Source organism: Copadichromis virginalis, linkage group LG20 (genome assembly GCF_057382275.1).
Source record: "Copadichromis virginalis isolate Kocher_CV1m ecotype Utaka linkage group LG20, C_Virginalis_male_GT1.1, whole genome shotgun sequence".
Taxonomy (NCBI): Eukaryota; Metazoa; Chordata; class Actinopteri; order Cichliformes; family Cichlidae; genus Copadichromis; species Copadichromis virginalis.
The window spans coordinates 20,088,016-20,105,080 of record NC_140637.1 but is presented as its reverse complement, the minus strand read 5'-3'; the positions used below and the strand labels follow the sequence as shown (position 1 = coordinate 20,105,080).

General features: G+C 40.2%; 2 protein-coding genes across 7 annotated transcripts in view; one reads left to right on the top strand and one right to left on the bottom strand.

Annotated features, from left to right (window-relative positions):
• The window catches only part of col9a3 (collagen, type IX, alpha 3), a 27,372-nt gene extending 15,493 nt beyond the window's left edge, over nt 1-11,879 (top strand). For both annotated transcript variants that reach the window (XM_085444128.1, XM_085444126.1), the window contains 27 exons: nt 2,358-2,393; nt 2,821-2,844; nt 3,033-3,086; nt 3,851-3,904; nt 4,085-4,126; nt 4,231-4,287; nt 4,797-4,850; nt 5,363-5,416; nt 5,548-5,601; nt 5,688-5,741; nt 5,872-5,925; nt 6,005-6,058; nt 6,143-6,196; nt 6,288-6,341; nt 6,429-6,473; nt 6,563-6,616; nt 6,735-6,788; nt 7,523-7,576; nt 7,659-7,730; nt 8,279-8,314; nt 8,509-8,553; nt 9,070-9,102; nt 9,716-9,862; nt 9,974-10,028; nt 10,149-10,331; nt 11,005-11,082; nt 11,258-11,879. In XM_085444128.1, coding sequence (XP_085300254.1) covers nt 2,358-2,393; nt 2,821-2,844; nt 3,033-3,086; nt 3,851-3,904; nt 4,085-4,126; nt 4,231-4,287; nt 4,797-4,850; nt 5,363-5,416; nt 5,548-5,601; nt 5,688-5,741; nt 5,872-5,925; nt 6,005-6,058; nt 6,143-6,196; nt 6,288-6,341; nt 6,429-6,473; nt 6,563-6,616; nt 6,735-6,788; nt 7,523-7,576; nt 7,659-7,730; nt 8,279-8,314; nt 8,509-8,553; nt 9,070-9,102; nt 9,716-9,862; nt 9,974-10,028; nt 10,149-10,331; nt 11,005-11,082; nt 11,258-11,442 — 1,740 coding nt within the window. In that variant the 3' untranslated portion in view covers nt 11,443-11,879. The remainder of the gene's footprint in view (nt 1-2,357; nt 2,394-2,820; nt 2,845-3,032; nt 3,087-3,850; nt 3,905-4,084; nt 4,127-4,230; nt 4,288-4,796; nt 4,851-5,362; nt 5,417-5,547; nt 5,602-5,687; nt 5,742-5,871; nt 5,926-6,004; nt 6,059-6,142; nt 6,197-6,287; nt 6,342-6,428; nt 6,474-6,562; nt 6,617-6,734; nt 6,789-7,522; nt 7,577-7,658; nt 7,731-8,278; nt 8,315-8,508; nt 8,554-9,069; nt 9,103-9,715; nt 9,863-9,973; nt 10,029-10,148; nt 10,332-11,004; nt 11,083-11,257) is intronic.
• Nucleotides 11,526-16,932, bottom strand: LOC146684695 (uncharacterized). 5 transcript variants are annotated; one of them, XM_085444131.1, is made up of 8 exons: nt 16,805-16,887; nt 15,700-15,786; nt 15,215-15,600; nt 14,963-15,119; nt 14,794-14,860; nt 14,523-14,679; nt 13,508-13,649; nt 11,526-13,096 (listed from the first exon to the last, which is right to left on the bottom strand). In XM_085444131.1, exons 1-8 carry the CDS (start codon nt 16,865-16,867, stop codon nt 12,974-12,976), a joined length of 1,182 nt encoding a protein of 393 aa, XP_085300257.1. In that variant the 5' UTR covers nt 16,868-16,887; the 3' UTR covers nt 11,526-12,973. The 5 variants fall into 5 exon arrangements, with proteins under 5 accessions (XP_085300257.1, XP_085300255.1, XP_085300258.1 ...); XM_085444129.1 differs by having other exon boundaries at nt 15,215-15,786; XM_085444132.1 differs by lacking the exon at nt 15,700-15,786 and having other exon boundaries at nt 16,805-16,882.
• Between the last annotated feature and the right edge of the window lie 133 nt (nt 16,933-17,065).

The following is a 17,065-nucleotide window of genomic DNA, read 5'->3' as shown; positions in this document are numbered from 1 at the left end:
CAAAGACAAACAGGATTAAAGTGCTAAAGTCTTTGACAGAGTCAAAGTACAACTAACTGAATCAGACAAAGTAAAATCTGTGTGAGTGTATACACAGCAACATCACAACCATTTGTTTATGATTTGTGTGACAGTATGTCCTATTACACGCTGAGGAATGGAGCGAATTAGTGTAACATTGCTGTGTTACATCTGTTTGTTTGGAGTCATTTTGCCAATCGTCCTCTGAGGCACCACAAATACAGCTGGGAGGAAGTAAACAAAGGAGAACTAAAAGAAAAGAAGACGGGGCACCTCAGCAGACCACAGTTTGATCATTTAGTCCAATAACTTGAAAAATAATTATTGAAAAAGCATCTTATCACTGTGTCCTCCACAGCTAGCCTAAATCTTGGCTAGAAAACCAAACTTAGGCCCAGCCAATGAGATTATCTGTTTTTATCTTTCTATTGCTCTTTCTTTCTTTTGTTTGTTTGTTTGTTTGTTTGTTTGTTTGTTTAGTTGGGAGGGCATCATTGTATAAATATTACACATGAGTTCAAATAATATTTTATTTGTAATGTGCAATACTAAATATTTGACGATATGCTTTTGTTCTGAGACCTCCCCGTCCTCCCATGCACGTGTGAAAAAGTGTCATAACGACACACGAGATGCTCACAAAAAAGCAGTCTTTACAGCTCAGCCCAAAAAAGCCCTTTAGCTCACATATTTCACACGATTCACACGTTTTTTTTGCCGACATCTTCCAGTACTGATGATGGGAGAGTCCATCTGCTAAAGTCTTCTGCAGTGCATCCCACAGATTGTCTCTGGGGTTGAGATCTGGAATCTGTGGTGGACAATCCACGAGTGAAAATGATGTCTAATGCCTCGTGAACCACACTTTCACAATTTGAGCCAGAAGAATCCTGGCACTGGCATCTTGGAACATGCCTCTGCCATCAGGGAACAAAAAATCCATTGATGGAAAAACCAGGTCGTTCCACATATTCAGGTAGTTAGCTGATCTCATTTTTTCAGGTACATAACGTTGCTCAGTGTACGCCTCCAATTCAGTGCAAGAATCTCATATTTTTTCTATGTTCATGTTCATGGACATTAATTCTAATATTTTGTCATGTGAGCACAAATTTTTGAGTGACATATTTAGAGATAATAAGATAAGATAAGATAACCTTTATTAGTCCCACATGTGGGAAATTTGTTTTGTCACAGCAGGAAGTGGACAGTGCAAAAGTTATGAAGCAAAAATTAGAATACAATAAGAATAAATAAAGTCCACAACTGTACAGAATAGAATAAAATAAAATACTATATACAGTAGAATAAAATAAAATATACAATAGAATAAAAATAGAATACAAATGCTGTTTACAACTGAGTAAAAATACAACGATGCCAGAAAAGAGTATTGCATTGTTGTAATTGTTTGTATTGTATTGTAATTGTTGTGTCAGAGGCACATATTTTGTCCAGAGAAAGCAGGAAGGAACCATCATTGCAAACAAGAAATCAAACCTTTAAAAGAGATCACAGCCATTGAATTTGAACCCAGACAATAACCTTTTTCTAAATCCAAGGTAGTAATTCTTAATGCCTAACTTAAACCAAGTTGAATTTAGGCCCCTTGCATGAGCAGTGAAATGATTTGCTCCATCCCCAACCCATCCAAGTCCTCCAACCTTTATTTTTCATTTATATGCCATAAATAGTAGCAGATCACAGATCTGATACAGCATGACAGCAGGTGTTTGGGTGGGCACGGGTTGCAAAGTGGCTTGCAAATGCACAAAAACGGCAGACAGACCAAGACAAATTCAGCACTGCATGATATTAACCAACTGGATGCATAAAGTGGCATCAGATGAGTGTTCAGCTGATGTAGCTCTGTTGTTAAGATCAGGTGATCTACCAGAACTGTGGGCTGGCTCTTCCTGACCTAACACTAGGCTGAAATGTATTGCCAAAACTATGGAAGCTTGCGTCGAGATAGACGTTGTACTGTTTGAAACTATTTTTTTCATTTAGAATAAGTTGATGTTTATCACCAGTACTGTTCATCCTGCTGGAATAGCAGACTTTATTAACACATAAAACACAAACTGTTGCAGACAGGCTACTTTAAAGCTAAAGTATATATATAAAAAGGAAAAAAATCGGAATTTCTGTTATGTCTATATGTGAGCATTTATTGTAGCGTCTCTACTTTACAATATAAAGTGCCTTGGGGTGAGTGTTTTTATGAGTTGGCGCTATATAAATAAACTGAACTGAATTGAATAGAATGGGCCTTAAAAGTTTCTGCTAGGTGTGATTATGCCTGAGAGGCTGATTGTGATTTTGTGTATCTACAGGGTGAAGCAGGTCCTCCTGGGCCACCTGGACCTCCTGTAAGTAACCCCACATGTGTAAAACCTAACAAGCCTTTATTTTCCTCTTCTCTTATAAGTAAGCGCATGACTGAAGCTACTGTTACACAGAATATTTCCCTAAAATACTTTTACCCACAGTAATTATTAAACCTACAGCAGTTGCTTTTTTCCGACTTTATTATTTCATGCTGAGAGAATACCTTTCTGTACTTGTGCTCCTGTTAAGTCAGGTTTATGATCAGCTCTTGCCTGACTCGCGACAAAATGTGACACTCAGTGTCACATTTTGTCTTAGGATTACTCAGATGTCATATACATAAGCGCACACTAGCCTCAAAGCAACAATCCATGAGAAATATTCTCATGGTGGATATTGTTTCAGTGTGTGAATCTAATCATTTCCCAGGTGTTTGTGACTTAATTTGCCTTCCTGTGTCTTCCGTAGGGCAGAGGGAGACCAGGAGCTTCAGTGAGTACACAGCACTGTCTTTTTATGTTGTTCTGGGGGAGTACACCTGTGGTGTCCTTTTTTTATTTATTCATTTTTGCTTATTTGCATTCTGCGATTAGATGCTCGTTATTCTTTGATGTAGTTCAGACAGTGTGCGGCATATGTACTCTGGTGGCATGCGAACACCCAGTCTCTTTTGTTTCTAGGGACTTCCCGGCACCAACGGGTTGCCAGGCGGACCCGGACCCCAGGGCCCAGTGGTGAGTGTCTCTAATTAAGATCTCCTGTCATCATTAAGTGATTTCTTCATTCAAATAAGAATGAGGTAGTCTGTTTCATTTCTGTAACTACAGGAAACTCTTATGTTCCGCTTGATTTTTAATGTGAAAAGATAATCGCAGAAAATGTATACACGAGCCTCTGCAGCAGAAACAATAAGCTACAGTAAAGCTAACAGATCCTGTGATCTCAGCTTCAAATCAACCACGACAACATTGCCCTAAATTTCTGTATACTGTAGCAGGAGGATAAGAATAACCACTGACCGAGAAGGACACATCGTCAGTGTTTCTACTGGGTCACACTTTATTTAGGCTGAACTCAGCTCATTTGTAAAAGCTCAGTAGGTTTCCAAAGACCCCGCAGGCCTGTTAGACGTCAGTGCAATGTTCAGGCTACTCTCAGAATTACTATAGCAACGGGTCATCGGTTGTTCACTGAATAATCATAAATAGTGTTTGATATGGGTTTTCTACAAAAAAAGTCTAGCAAGACGTTTCCTTTTTAAATTAAATTATTCTGATTGCTCTAGAGGTTTCAAGTTTACTTCACTCTGTACAGTTAAGCTCAAACAACAGTGTGAAATGAAAACAAGAAAATCACTTTTTTTTGAGTATAGTACAAAGAAAATTCCTGATTTTAATCTAGTTCCATCACAACCTTCCAAATTAAATAATCACGTCTTTTATCCTGAGATGCTGAAGGTGCTTCTGCTTCCCCTGATGCTCCTCTGTGTGTTTCTCAGGGTCCTGAGGGTCTTCCAGGACTACCGGGACCTACTGGCCCAGATGGACTCCCAGTAAGTGCAGTTATCATTGTATATCTGGTGTTGGTACAGTAGCCACATTGTCATATTTTCCCAGTCACCCAGTGGATATCAGGAAAAGCACTAAAAAACAAAGAATGCAGCAAAGTCACGTTTAAAGTAAATGTCACCGTATTTCTCACTTGTGTGTGTTGTCATTATTCAATCTTTCAGGGTCTTCCCGGTACACTTCATGATCTCAATGGAGACCTTCTGGTAAGTGTTTCTTGTGAAAACGGTGTGATTGCAGAAAAATGAAGATGTGCTCTCTACATGCACTGGCTGTAGAGGTCTCAGTTTTTTGTCTCTGTACTCTGCAGTGTCCTGCAATCTGTCCCCCTGGCCCGCCTGGTCCTCCGGGAATGCCGGGATTCAAGGTAAACAGAGTTTTGGGGGGTTTTGTTTTGTGTTGTTTTTTAAGCACGATGCTAGACCAAAGGTGGCCGACAGGAAAGAGTCATACTATAAAAAGCAATTTAAGTAGCACTAACAAAAGTGTTTCAGAAATGTAAGATGACCTTCTCAGAATGCATCTGCTGCTACAGCCTATATCTACTAACCTACCAACAGCAATGTAGCATGGCATTGCTCATGAAAAAAACAATGTATGGAGTTAAAATGCACAAAACTAAATGTTTGGCATTCCATTAAAATTAAATTTAAAATGAGCTGAATTGTGGGAGCATTGCTTAAATGATCCGTAGTCCATCACAACTGCACAGAGGAAGCTGTGTGGTGAAAAGAAGAAGCAGAGGTGTTATTGTCATACAGTTTATTAGATCTAGATCACAGTAAACCCAAAATGTTGCTGAAATCTCCCAGTGTGTAAATATAAGCACTCGGCCTATGACGGCATTCACTTCTGTGTGTGTTTGTGTTCATTTAGGGTCACACTGGGCATAAAGGAGACAAGGGAGAACCTGGAAAAGATGGAGAGAAAGTGAGTTAGATATATGGCTTGAAGATTTTTTCCTGTTTCTGTTATTATTATTTTATATTACGGCGGAAATGAGCTTCCTCCGAAGGGTGGCTGGCCTCTCCCTTAGAGATGGGGTGAGAAGTTCGGCCATCCGGGAGGGGCTCAGAGTAGAGCCGCTGCTGCTCCACATCGAAAGGAGCCAGCTGAGGTGGTTCGGGCATCTGACAAGGATGCCTCCTGGGCGCCTCCTGGGTGAGGTGTTCCGGGCATACCCCACCGGGAGGAGGCCCCGGGGCAGACCCAGGACACGCTGGAGAGATTATATCTCTCGGCTGGCCTGGGAACGCCTTGGTGTTCCCCCGGATAAGCTGGAGGAGGTGGCTGGGGAGAGGGAGGTCTGGGCCTCTCTGCTTAGGCTGCTGCCCCCGCGACCCGGCCTCGGATAAAGCGGATGAAGATGGATGGATGGCTGAAAAGAGAATCAACATCTTTCTGTGATTTAATGTTTACATTTTGCCCTGTTTTGTCTGTAGGGTGATGCTGGACCACCGGGTCCACCAGGTCTTCCTGGCACTGTGGGTCTGCAGGTGAGATTTGCCCACATAAGTTTTGCTGATTTAATGCACTACGAAAAGGATTTTCTGAAGAATTATTTGATGATAATAGGTTGTTGTTGTCTTTTGTTGTGCTTTCAAAATGTTCAAATGCTGTGTTTCAGGGTCCACGTGGTCTAAGAGGTTTACAAGGCCCAATGGGACCTGTAGGCGACAGAGTAAGCAGCTTTTACCTGTTTTCACTCAGTAGATGTAGATTTGTGTCAGGGTGTTTCTTTTGACCTCGTTCTCTGTTTGTCCCCAGGGCTTCCCTGGTTTCAGAGGCAAGCCTGGCATCCCTGGCATTATTGGAAAGACAGTGAGTCTCCCAATGTTTATATCACAAAAATAGAAAGAGTTTATTAGTCCTGGTTAGTAGTTCACAGCTTAAATAAATGGCAGATCCCATCAATGAATAGCTGTGTGTGTGTTTAATCTGATGTTTCCAGGGTGGTGGCGGAGAAAAAGGACCACAGGGATTCAAAGGACCCAAAGGAGAAATAGTATGTAAAAGAATTTTGATCTGTGATTTGAGCGTATACATAAGATGTAAATATCAAGTCTCAATGTGTCTTTTAACAGGGTAAAATTGGTCCCAAAGGAGCTTCTGGTGGACCAGGGCCCAAAGGAGAGCCTGTAAGTGCAAATATACAGAATTTAAGATTCTATATTTATATAACCTGTCAGAACAATGCGAGTCATATCTGATGGATTCAACAGGGAATTCCTGGCAGAGATGGCAAAGACGGAACCCCAGGGTTGGATGGTGAGAAGGTAAGATGCTTTTTTTTTTTTTAAAAATCTTTTGCTTTAACTGCTTAATTAAAGAGATTTTACACCAACTATGACGTCTGTCTGCTGACAGGGCGATCCTGGACGCCACGGGGTAGTTGGAGAGAAAGGACCAAATGGCCTTCCTGTAAGTGTTATTAATAATCACCACTTTCATCACCTTCACTTTCTGTGCTTTATGATGTACATTCATGTCATTTTTGGGGGGTTCTAGGGTCTGCCAGGAAAGGCTGGTACAACAGGATCTAAAGGAGAAGCTGTGAGTATCACCACAAAATCTATTCTAACTTTAAAACTATGATTAGAAACATGGAGGAAAACTGTTATGTTCTCGTTCCTTTACACCAGGGTGATCCAGGAAAGCCCGGGGAGATGGGACCCTCTGGAGAGCCAGGGATTCCTGTATGTATCTGATGGTGCTTTTAGGGAGTTACAGTCTAATAAATGTGTCACTTGACCCAGCAGGTGAGCTCTCTAAACTTTTCTGACTTGTCTTGCAATTTCTTTCACTTCTCTTCAGGGTGAGATTGGCATCCCAGGAGAGAGGGGGATAGCAGGTCCAAGAGGAGTGGCGGTAAGTTAATGATCACGCTGTATATTAAGTGAAATCGTGCACTACCTGTTGGTGCATTGCTGAAATTCTAGCATTGCTATTTTAAAAAAAAAAATCAGAAAAAGCCTCAATATAAGCTCTGCCACATTATTAAAATTCCTGCTGCACATCTTTTGATTATAACCCATTTATAGAATTTAGGCTTAGGAGTTTCCAATACTTTAAAGTTTGCTTCTTTAATGACCAGTAGGCAGTTTTTAAAGCACAATGGCTGAAAAAGAGATGGGATTAACAGAGCCCAAAGTAAAAGGCTAAAACGAGGAGCAGTCTACAACATGGTACTAAATTGGAATTAAATGAACCACTGGCCTTCCATGTGAATGATAATCTCGAAGAGTGCTAGGAGTATTTTTCTCTGATTCAGTGACTTACTAAGGTGGAGTAATGGAGCGATACCTACAGGGAGAGCAGGTATTCATGAGGGAAGAATTTATAAACAGAGAGATCTTTGTTTTTCACATCAGAGCCTGCGGCAAGGAAAGAAAGATAAAACTCGCAATGGAATTAACACCCCTACTATCACACAACGCACTGCATAATAAATCCTGCCTCACATAACGACCTCCTGCATTTGTTTAGTTTCTCTTACCCGAATCAAAAGAAGGAAGCATCATTAATTTCCAGTGCTTTTTTTTTTTTTTTTTAGTGCTTCATGTTTTCTAGAAAAATGACATGACTATGTCTCTTTCTGACAGGGAGGTATTGGACCAGTGGGCAACCCTGGGCCTCGGGGAGTGAAAGGCTTCCAGGTAGTTGCTTTAAATGATTTATCATCATCATTTTTTCTTATTACTATTTCTTAATTTAATGACTTTGTGTCATGTGCTGCAGGGAGTCAAAGGAGACTTGGGAGATCCGGGTCTTCCAGGACCAACGGGAATTCGTGGAGAATTTGGTGACAGGGTGGGTTTTTAATTATTCAGGAGAATGATGTCCCTGTAACATCTTAAAATGTCTATTTTGTCACCCCAGTAGTCCAAAATGCAAATGTGACCAGTTTACAGCTGAAGTAGAATATGACAGCAAGAAATGTAAAGTGATGGAGTGACTGACTTATTTGTTGCTAAAAAAAAAAAAAACAACCCCAGTATAAAACAAACATGGACATGTGTGGGTGTGTCCCCGCGTATCTCCACACAATCACAGTGGAGACGTGTGACTGTCCAGCTGTGTTCACGTTAGGACACTGTATCCCACTGTATTACCATCCTGTCTCAGTCTTAGTGGTATAAACTCAAACTGCAGCCCAGCACAGACACAAAGTGGCCTCCTGTTCAGAACATGAGGACAGAACAAAGCCAGCCTTTATACCAGTCCTGGTTCCCCTCAACCAGCCCACCGTGCTTCCTTTCATCCCCCACCCCCATCCTTTTCCCAGCCAGCCGGCCTTCAATAAATATCTCTGCATGCCTCTTATTTATTCTCTCATTCTCTTTTTTTCAATCCTATAGGGCCCAGTCGGGGCTTCTGGACCTAAAGGAGACATGGTAAGTCACCAACATCTCCACTGATGTCCTGTGATAGTTTTCATCCAGCTTTTTGAAAAGTAAACTAAAGAAATGATTATTTTATATGTATAGTCCTGCAAATACATCGATTTTTCATAAGCTTATAAGATGAAAGACTTTCTTCAGTTATGAGTTATGTCACATGCAGTTCAGATCTCACGTTGTCATTTCAGGGTGTTGCAGGAAGTGATGGGTTACCAGGAGAGAACGGAGATCCTGTAAGTGTTTTCGTCATTGTCTGAATACTAACACTGTGCGGTGTTCGTAACCTACAGAGCAGTTACTGTGTTTGCAGTAGTTAGTTGTACTCTTGGTACAGAGGCTAAGACCATTCCACCTACTCAAGTACATGCACATGTCTTTAACGCACTTCATTGTTTTGTACAAGTGTATTTGGCTCTACGGGTCCTTTCACACGGGTTTTATGGTGCTGGACAAAAAGTTTTAGGGAGGTATCTTTTAGTTTTTGCTGCCAATGGATCAGAAAACACTGAAAATATGGATATTTGTACATAATTATAAACAATTATTTAAATCTACTTATTCTGATAGTGTATTTCTCTGTATTTTAGCATGACTTTGGGCTCTTATCTATTGTCTTTATCCCCTCTTTTTTTTTATTCAAAGCTGCATGAAAGATGCTGTACCAAACAATGTTTGACTGTTTGAATGCTGCATACTGTTCTGTAATATAACGTTTTCAGAATTATCTAAAACAATGTCCTTATTTCCAGGGTCCCTTTGGGCCAGTGGGACAAAAAGGGCAGGTGAGCTATATTTCCTGTCACATTTTGCAATGTTTTGTGCTTTTACATCTTAGAAATCAGCTTTTTATCACCAAACTATTAACATCTATTAACACCAAACATTTATCAGATGTTGTGTGTGGGTGTAATTAGCAGCAAGTTTGTTCCAAACTCCCTCTGTTTCTGCTCCCTCACTAAACATTTAAAACTGGCACCTAGCTCTGAGCTTTTGCCTACTTATCAGAGTCACTGCACATGATTCAGCCTCACATTCCATGTTTAATAGGATTAATTAGAGATAGGTATTGCTGCTTTAGCTTTATTGGCCTGTTTGCTGCTATGGCCACGAGGGAAAGGCGAGTAACATTAAGCTGCAGCACAATTTATGTAATTAGAGACAGCACTGATGAGCCACCCTCTCTTAGTCTCATTTACTGTTTGCTGTGCTAGTTGGAGTAATTATCAAGCAACAAGATGCCACCCTCGCGTTGTTTCAACAGACCCACTTTGCTCCTCATTTGGTGTTTAGTCAGCGATCAAATGTTATGGATGTTTTCAGCTTCAGTTTGGAATAAATCAATTTGTTTTTGCAAACATAATGAGCGATTTAACAGATAATTGTTGTTGATTGTAGCCAGGGAAGCGAGGTGAACTGGGGCCTAAAGGCGTGACAGGTCCACAAGGAGAGGTTGGGGGAAGAGGGCTTCCAGGAAAAGAAGGCCCAATGGGCTTCCAAGGGGAACAGGGTGTGCCTGGACTTCCAGGAAAGAGAGGTGTACCTGTAAGTGTGCTGTTCTTTTTTCTTTTTCTTTTTTGACTGCACAAAACTACCTGGTTAGAACATATAGATGTAAATGGTTTCATATAAACTGCCTCAAATCTGGTGTTTCAGGGTAAACTGGCAAGTGAGCAACACATCAGAGAGCTATGTGGCCCAATGATTGATGGTGAGAGATCCTAATTCAATCTTCACGTGTAACTCATTCTATTGTCAAATATATATATGTACCGGTATATATTTTTTTAAATGTGGGGTTTTTACCTTTTGGTGCTTCTCCAACATGTAGATCAGGTTGCACAACTGGCTGCCAACCTGCGAAGACCCCTGGCACCTGGAATGGTGGGCCGCCCCGGCCCTCCAGGGCCGCCAGGAAAGCCAGGAGTTGCAGGCTCTATTGGGCATCCAGGTGCCCGAGGTCCACCAGGGTACCGAGGCCTGCCAGGAGAACTTGGAGATCCAGGTCCCAGAGGTATGAAAAATAAAACATGTCACAGGAGCACAAAAATAATTTCACTGCTGTTTAGCCTTACGGTTGCATAATCAGATGGTTAACATCAATGATAGAAGACATACTCAGATCCTTCACTCAAATAGCAATAGTACACAAGTACCAGTAAACACGTTGTATTAAAAGACATATTAGCAACATAACAACTTAACTATTCAAAAATAAAAATATTCATTTTAGCTGGAAAGAGATTTAATCATTCATTACTTCAGTGTAGAAACAATACATGAGATATTTAAGGCTGCTGATTACCAGCAAAAGATTGTGAGATGATTATTGGGCTAAAAAAACTTTCTTGCTACCCAAATATGAATTCTGTTTTCTTACTTTTGTTTGCTTTTCCTTACTAAAATATTGGATCATTTGATCTAGCTAAGCCTCGAGCAGTTACTTCCATAAAACCATCCCGAGTTTTTGGGGTTAAGAGAGAGCCATATTTGGTGGAAAAGCTAATTAGTCATGACAAAAAGCCCCACTGGGATTTTTATAAGAGGCAGCAAGACACAAAGGTTTGAATTCACTGTAAAGTTTAAACTGGTATAAAAAGGAAACATGTAAACTGTACTTTAGCACAACACCTATGTAAATGCACTTTGTTTCCACCACCGATTGAAATTTTCTGCTTTCACAACAGGTAATGTTGGTGAGGCAGGTGATAAGGGATTCATTGGTAAAGCCATTGATGGGCCTCCCGGAGACCAAGGATACCAAGGTATGTGCTCTCATACGGAGAACTTCCATCTGAACCAGTCATTTTCTTTTTTATACCTACATTTGAACTACTGTTCTAAACATCCACTCATCTCAGACTTTGACTTGTCAAACAGACATAAGTGTATAAGTCTTCTATCACTCCTGCAACTTCTAACTACAGCACATTCCCACAGGTCTTCCAGGGGTACCTGGAATTGTTAAAGATGGGCGCGATGGCTCTCCAGGAGATCCAGGTGAGCCCGGAGAGCCAGGCAGAGTAGGCAGGACTGGGCACCAAGGACCTCCTGGAATCTGTGACACATCAGCTTGTCAGGGAACATCACCTGCTGGGAAATCCTCTAACCCCAAAAACAATTAAGCATAAGTTCCTGCACCCTGACACCATCCACTCCGAGGTGAGAGTTATAAGTGAGGATAAAAGGAATGAAAGAAGAGAGTGGCCACAAAAAAAAGTCCTCTTTATTTAAATACATGCATCACAAGTTGGGAAGAGTAACATCAGACGGTGTGATATTTCTGACAAAATAGAGGAACATCCAGCGAGTGACATGAACATCAGCGCAACTGAGAGACAAAAAAACAAACAACTTTATGATATGAAATGGAGAGAGGTAAGGAGAAGTGCAAGAGAACAACTGCATTGATCCAAGTACTATCACATGACAAGACTTGACTTACAAACACCTGGAAAGTGAATGATGAGTCCTTTGTGTATAAAAACTTTGTACATGTTGCTTCAACGCCCCAAACACTTTGATTAACATCCTTCTGCAGATAACACTAAAAAAATGGTGACTGTCTCTGATGTGAATGTGCATTTATCATGGCCCATTATGTAAATCACAGATGTTACCTCAACATGGAAATAAGTGCAAGAAGCATAAAAGCCTCTGTGGAGGAGCTGTGTATGTACTGTAAAAGGAATAAAAAACAAAAATCCAGGTTCCCAGACATTGTGTAGATTAATGCAAGACAAAAAAGATTTGAGTCTTCTTTTTTTTTACAGCTTGTTTTCTGTTATTGTTTTTTTTATGACATGTGAATTTGATTCTTCAGACTTCAGAATCAAAAGCAAAATAAACTCATGAAAGCATAAATCACACATTGTAAAATACAGTTTAAGAATATTAGGAACAAAGTATTTTATTTTTTTTCCCCAATCTGCAATGACCACATCCACTATGTACTACCGGTGCTGTAACTATTAAATATACATGACTTTAAATACTATTTATTATTTGTGGGTGACTGTTGTATGTACAGTAAGATGCTACAGCGACATGTTGTAAGAAAGAACAAATAAAGCCACTTTTCAGTAAAACATTACTCTTCTCTACATATCAAATGAACAGTCTGCTTTTCAGAATACTCTGCTGTAAACACTGAAATCAAAAAAGTCCATTAACTAACTAGGAAGTAACACTTACTTTGATACCAAACTGCTTAAATATCCAAATACAGAACAGATGTTGGCAGGCACTCAGTAGAAAACATTCTGAATGAATAAAAACCAACAGAAAACAAGACATTAAAGTGCAATTTTGAATACAGGGTATAAATACTGCACATATTATCAAAATAAAATAGTTGAAGGGACGGCATCTGCCAACTAGAGCGCCGCCTGTGCTTTTCGAAGAGAAACAGCGCCATCTGTGTGTGGAAAGCCCTTCCTTTCCAAAAGGTTGATGTGTTAAACTCGGCCCTCACACTACCTGAACTAATCCTTCCAGTTTCTAGATCGTTGCAGTGTGATCGAAAGGATATATTTTACCATGTCAACAATACTTCATCTTAACCCCACACCCACACCTCACTGGGCAAGCCTGAGCTACTCTGACAGTTGAATTTAGTTTAGTGGCTGACATATAGAAGAAAACAATGAGGAGAGGTCACTGCTCTGCTGCCAGGGAAATGCTGCTCAGTGTCTCATCCATCCTGTGGTGCACTGGGTCCTGACCTGAGCTGGACTTACCAAAGCGTTCTCTCTCATGAGCGAAGACTTTCTGGAACTCCTGCAAACAGAAGAATTGGAGGTTGAAGTGGTTCATGACACATAGTACCAGAGATGTTTTATCTTCCTGCAACTCTGTAGCTGTCTAGATCGCCCTTCTGGTGGCGGTAGTGCATGTTGTAAGTATGGCGTGATTTTATTTGCTGCGTTGTACATTTTTTTTCAGCATAATCTAACTGCAGCAGATGATTTCTCTCAGTTAAAACAATAAAGTTTATTTGATTTTAAACTGTAAAAATGTGAAGACTTTAGTTTGAACTCTAAATAACAAAAGTCACAAAGTTTCCTTCACTAATTAGACAGGCAGCAAGGGGAAATGTAATTAACTCTTATCTTCCAGCCACAGCTTTCTAGTCTCAGATAATTCAGTTAGAGGACACTTTTCATCAATCACTTTTCTACACATGCCCACCTCTTTAAAAGTGTCTCCATACGTTTTAGTAATGTATCTCAGGAAAGCTGTGGTCCACTGCAGGGTGGTGACTTTGTCCGTCTCCGAGTCACAGAACGGCACCAACGTGTTCAGTTCATCACAGCACAAACGAATCCTCTTCCTGTACGACAGCGCAGACAATGCAGATGATTTTGAGCGATGCAGTCCTGTATATTTAATAATCAGTCATCAGTCACTAAGAATTCTTTGGTAACTCGTCAGCAGTTTCAAATCATGAACCATTTAACTTCTGAGTGTATCGGTTTTAAACTGATTTAGCATTTGCATAGGAATCAGGTTTCTTTTCAGTCCTCAGTGACACTCTTATTTTAAATCAAAATAAATCAAGTTTCCACATAAAGCAGCTAAAACTAATGATCACAACCCAAAAGATGTTCAGTTCTGATGCGTTGCTGTTGCACTACTTATCTGAATATATTCAAACGAGGACTGAGTTCACTTAAATCATGCCATCACCACACTGTGAAGAAACTATGAATGCACTTTTGGTAAAAGGACTGGTTCTTATTTAGCACTTTTCTACTCTACTCAAGCACTCAAAGCGCTTTATACAACATTCGCCCATTCACGCAAGCACTTTCTATTACTGAAGGATGCATCAGAGTACAATATGGGGTTCGGTATCTTGCCCGGTGATACTTTGGCATGCAGACTGCACAAGCCATGGATTGAACCACCGACCTTCCAATTAATAGATGACCTGCTAAAACAGAGACAGACAACCACACATATTCAACTACAGCCACCGCTAACCAGTGCACCACTGTTCCACCCGAAATAGAGGACAAAATGTTTAAAATTTGTAAATAGTTTTCTTTTTGTGCCTAAATGCAACGCCTTTTAAATCTCTGACCTTGAAAGCAAGCACACTTAACACACTTTAAGCATCCCAGGATATTCCTAAAATGCAAATGTTTATCTTGTTGCACACTGGATGCAGGGACGCTTCCATGTGTAACCTTCGGCTGCTCACCTGCGCTCCCTCTCCTTACTGTTGTGTCTCTCCCGGCGCTGGCTGAGCAACATACTAGATCTAGCAATTTTCCTCCTGCTGCTCTGTGGCTCTCCAGCAGAGTCTGGGCCGGCTTTAGCAGCTTTGGGTATCACCGCAGCAGGTATCACCGCATCCTCTGTGGAAAAAACCCAAGCATGTGAGACCAAGTTAGACACAGCCTTTCAGTCCATAATTGTAGCCAACAACACAGTTATGGCTTATGAAGAAATATTAGAATACTAATTATTACTTTCTAGATTAACCAAAGGCAGCTCTTCTGCTGGGTGAAAATTTAAAACGCTCTTGGGGATCATAACCTGAAATTAAATCAGAAAAACCAAGGATTAAACAGTGGGCTCTGCTTTACCATTAAGAAATATTAAAAGCACATTGATTTGTTTTTTTTTCCCCCAGCATACCTGTCCACACGTGTTGGTGACTGGGCCATAAACACCCTCTATATATGAACTAGACACCCCAAAAGAATTTGCTCTGTCCATTTTCACCCACTTCTGCTTTGGAGGATGCGTGACTGTCTCTTGAACCTCTGCAGACTGCTGAAGTATTGTCAAAAAACTGAAACATGACATATCACACAAAATGAGTACATGTATGCTATACTTTAATAAAATGATAGTCACATATAGTATATACATATCTCTGAAACTTACTTGCTGAGAACTGCAGACTGTATATCTTGTTGTCTTGTGGTTTCAGCACACATGGCGCTAAATCTTTTCTCTAAGCAAACTCTAGCAGCTGGTCTGGTGCGATTCTGTACAGACTTCTTGTCACTGGTAAAAGGTTCAGCTGGGCTTTCTTCAGCTCTAATTCTGGCCAGCACAAAACCTGGCACCTCTCCATAAGACACTGGTGTCTTTTCTCCAGGCATTACTATACAGTGGTCTTCATTTGAAGTTGATAGATCAATAGCCTGAGCGCTTCTGAAGGGAGAAATCACTGTGGATGTGGCCTGTTCTTTGACCATCACTGTAGAGAGGTGACATCTGACATCTGGAAACTCTGACTGTGCCTCCACATGGGCTTGGAGAAGATGCTGAAGGTGAGAACAGTCAACCTCTGTCATCTCCATCAGCCCAAGCTCACTGCCCAATACCTCCCCATGTTCATGGGTAAAGCATCCACCTTGACTCACAATCATTCCAGCAGAGTCACTTATCTGTTCTCTCGATGAAGGTAACACATTGATGTTTTTACAGGTTGAAGAAAAGGACATATTTCCCTACAGATCAGGAAAAATATTAGATATAATACAGACCACTTACTCTAAATACTTTGTTACTTAAAGTTACTCTTAATGTTAGCTAAAGAAATTGTATAATTATAATTTAGGTCGTGAAGGTACGTTGTCGTGAATTTTAGCTTAGCTACAATTAGCAAAGGAGACGTTGGCATAACCTGGGCAAAATCAACAGGCTGTACCGCCATTTTAAAACTTGTAATACTATTAGAAACTCCAGGGCATTTAAAACAATCAGTCTTAAGTTATACAAATGCATAAAAGGTTGTTATTACTGAATTAATAAAGTCTTTGTACCGCTTTCTGTTCGGGGATTAGCACGTATTAATGCTTGGCCTCAGGCTGTAACGACGACCGTGTCCAGTTACCGGCGCTAACCTTCTCCCCGTCACAGATAAACCTCCGATTATCTCAGTATACAATCATTTCTTTAAGCTCGTAAGCGGAACTTTAAACACAAAAACAAGCGGAAAATATACGAGGGGTCCTAAAGAAAACCGACAGCTGTCATCATAAATTACTTATGTCAAATTAGAAAATGTTATTTTTTTTATTGATCAGTTAGGGGGCGGAATAGTCCTACTTTTTCCACGCTTTTCTGTCATTCAGTATCTTTTTGGCGATCAAAAATAGTTAAATATGTTACATTTTTATACAAAAAACAGAATATGTAAATACATTGATTGCAGCTTCTTGAAACTTCATGGTTAGACAACTACATTTATACATGCGCATAGATAGATAGATAGATAGATAGATAGATAGATAGATAGATTTCCAGATTTTCTGTTTTGATTATTTGATTCATAAAAACTGAAAGAGTGTCATTTTTTAAATGAATAAAAGCATTTGCGCCTAAAAAAAAATTAGCACAATAAAAAAATATCTTAAAGTCTTTAGATATATAAAATAACTATCTAGTTTGAACCTCGTGGGGTCCAAAACAGACTGTGTCTCATGTGTTAAACCTGTTATGGTCTGGTGAACTTTCCAGATTTACCTCATCTCCTGCTCTGAGCAACCTGGGATAGGTTTCCCCCACACAAATGACCCTACCTTCCATAAGTCGTTGAGAAAATGAATTAAATATATATTACAAAGAAAAAGAAGTTTAAGCACCACCCCTAACAGCACAACTGGCCAACATAGTACTTTTCTACATAACAAAAACTGTTCCACAATACTCATTCACATTGCAAAAACTGTAATGACTTCCTTATTTATTTTAAATAAAAGATTATTTCCAGTTGCAGTTCAAACT

Bases quoted from the DNA above. Each gene is read 5' to 3' on its own strand.
- LOC146684695 (XM_085444129.1), bottom strand. From the start codon at position 16,867: ATGGAAGGTAGGGTCATTTGTGTGGGGGAAACCTATCCCAGGTTGCTC. The intron at 15,787-16,804 runs GTAAATCTGGAA...CCTGATCTGTAG, and splicing joins TGCTCAGAGCAGGAGATGAG to GGAAATATGTCCTTTTCTTC. The intron at 13,097-13,507 runs GTGGGCATGTGT...TTCTGTTTGCAG, and splicing joins ATGGAGACACTTTTAAAGAG to GAGTTCCAGAAAGTCTTCGC.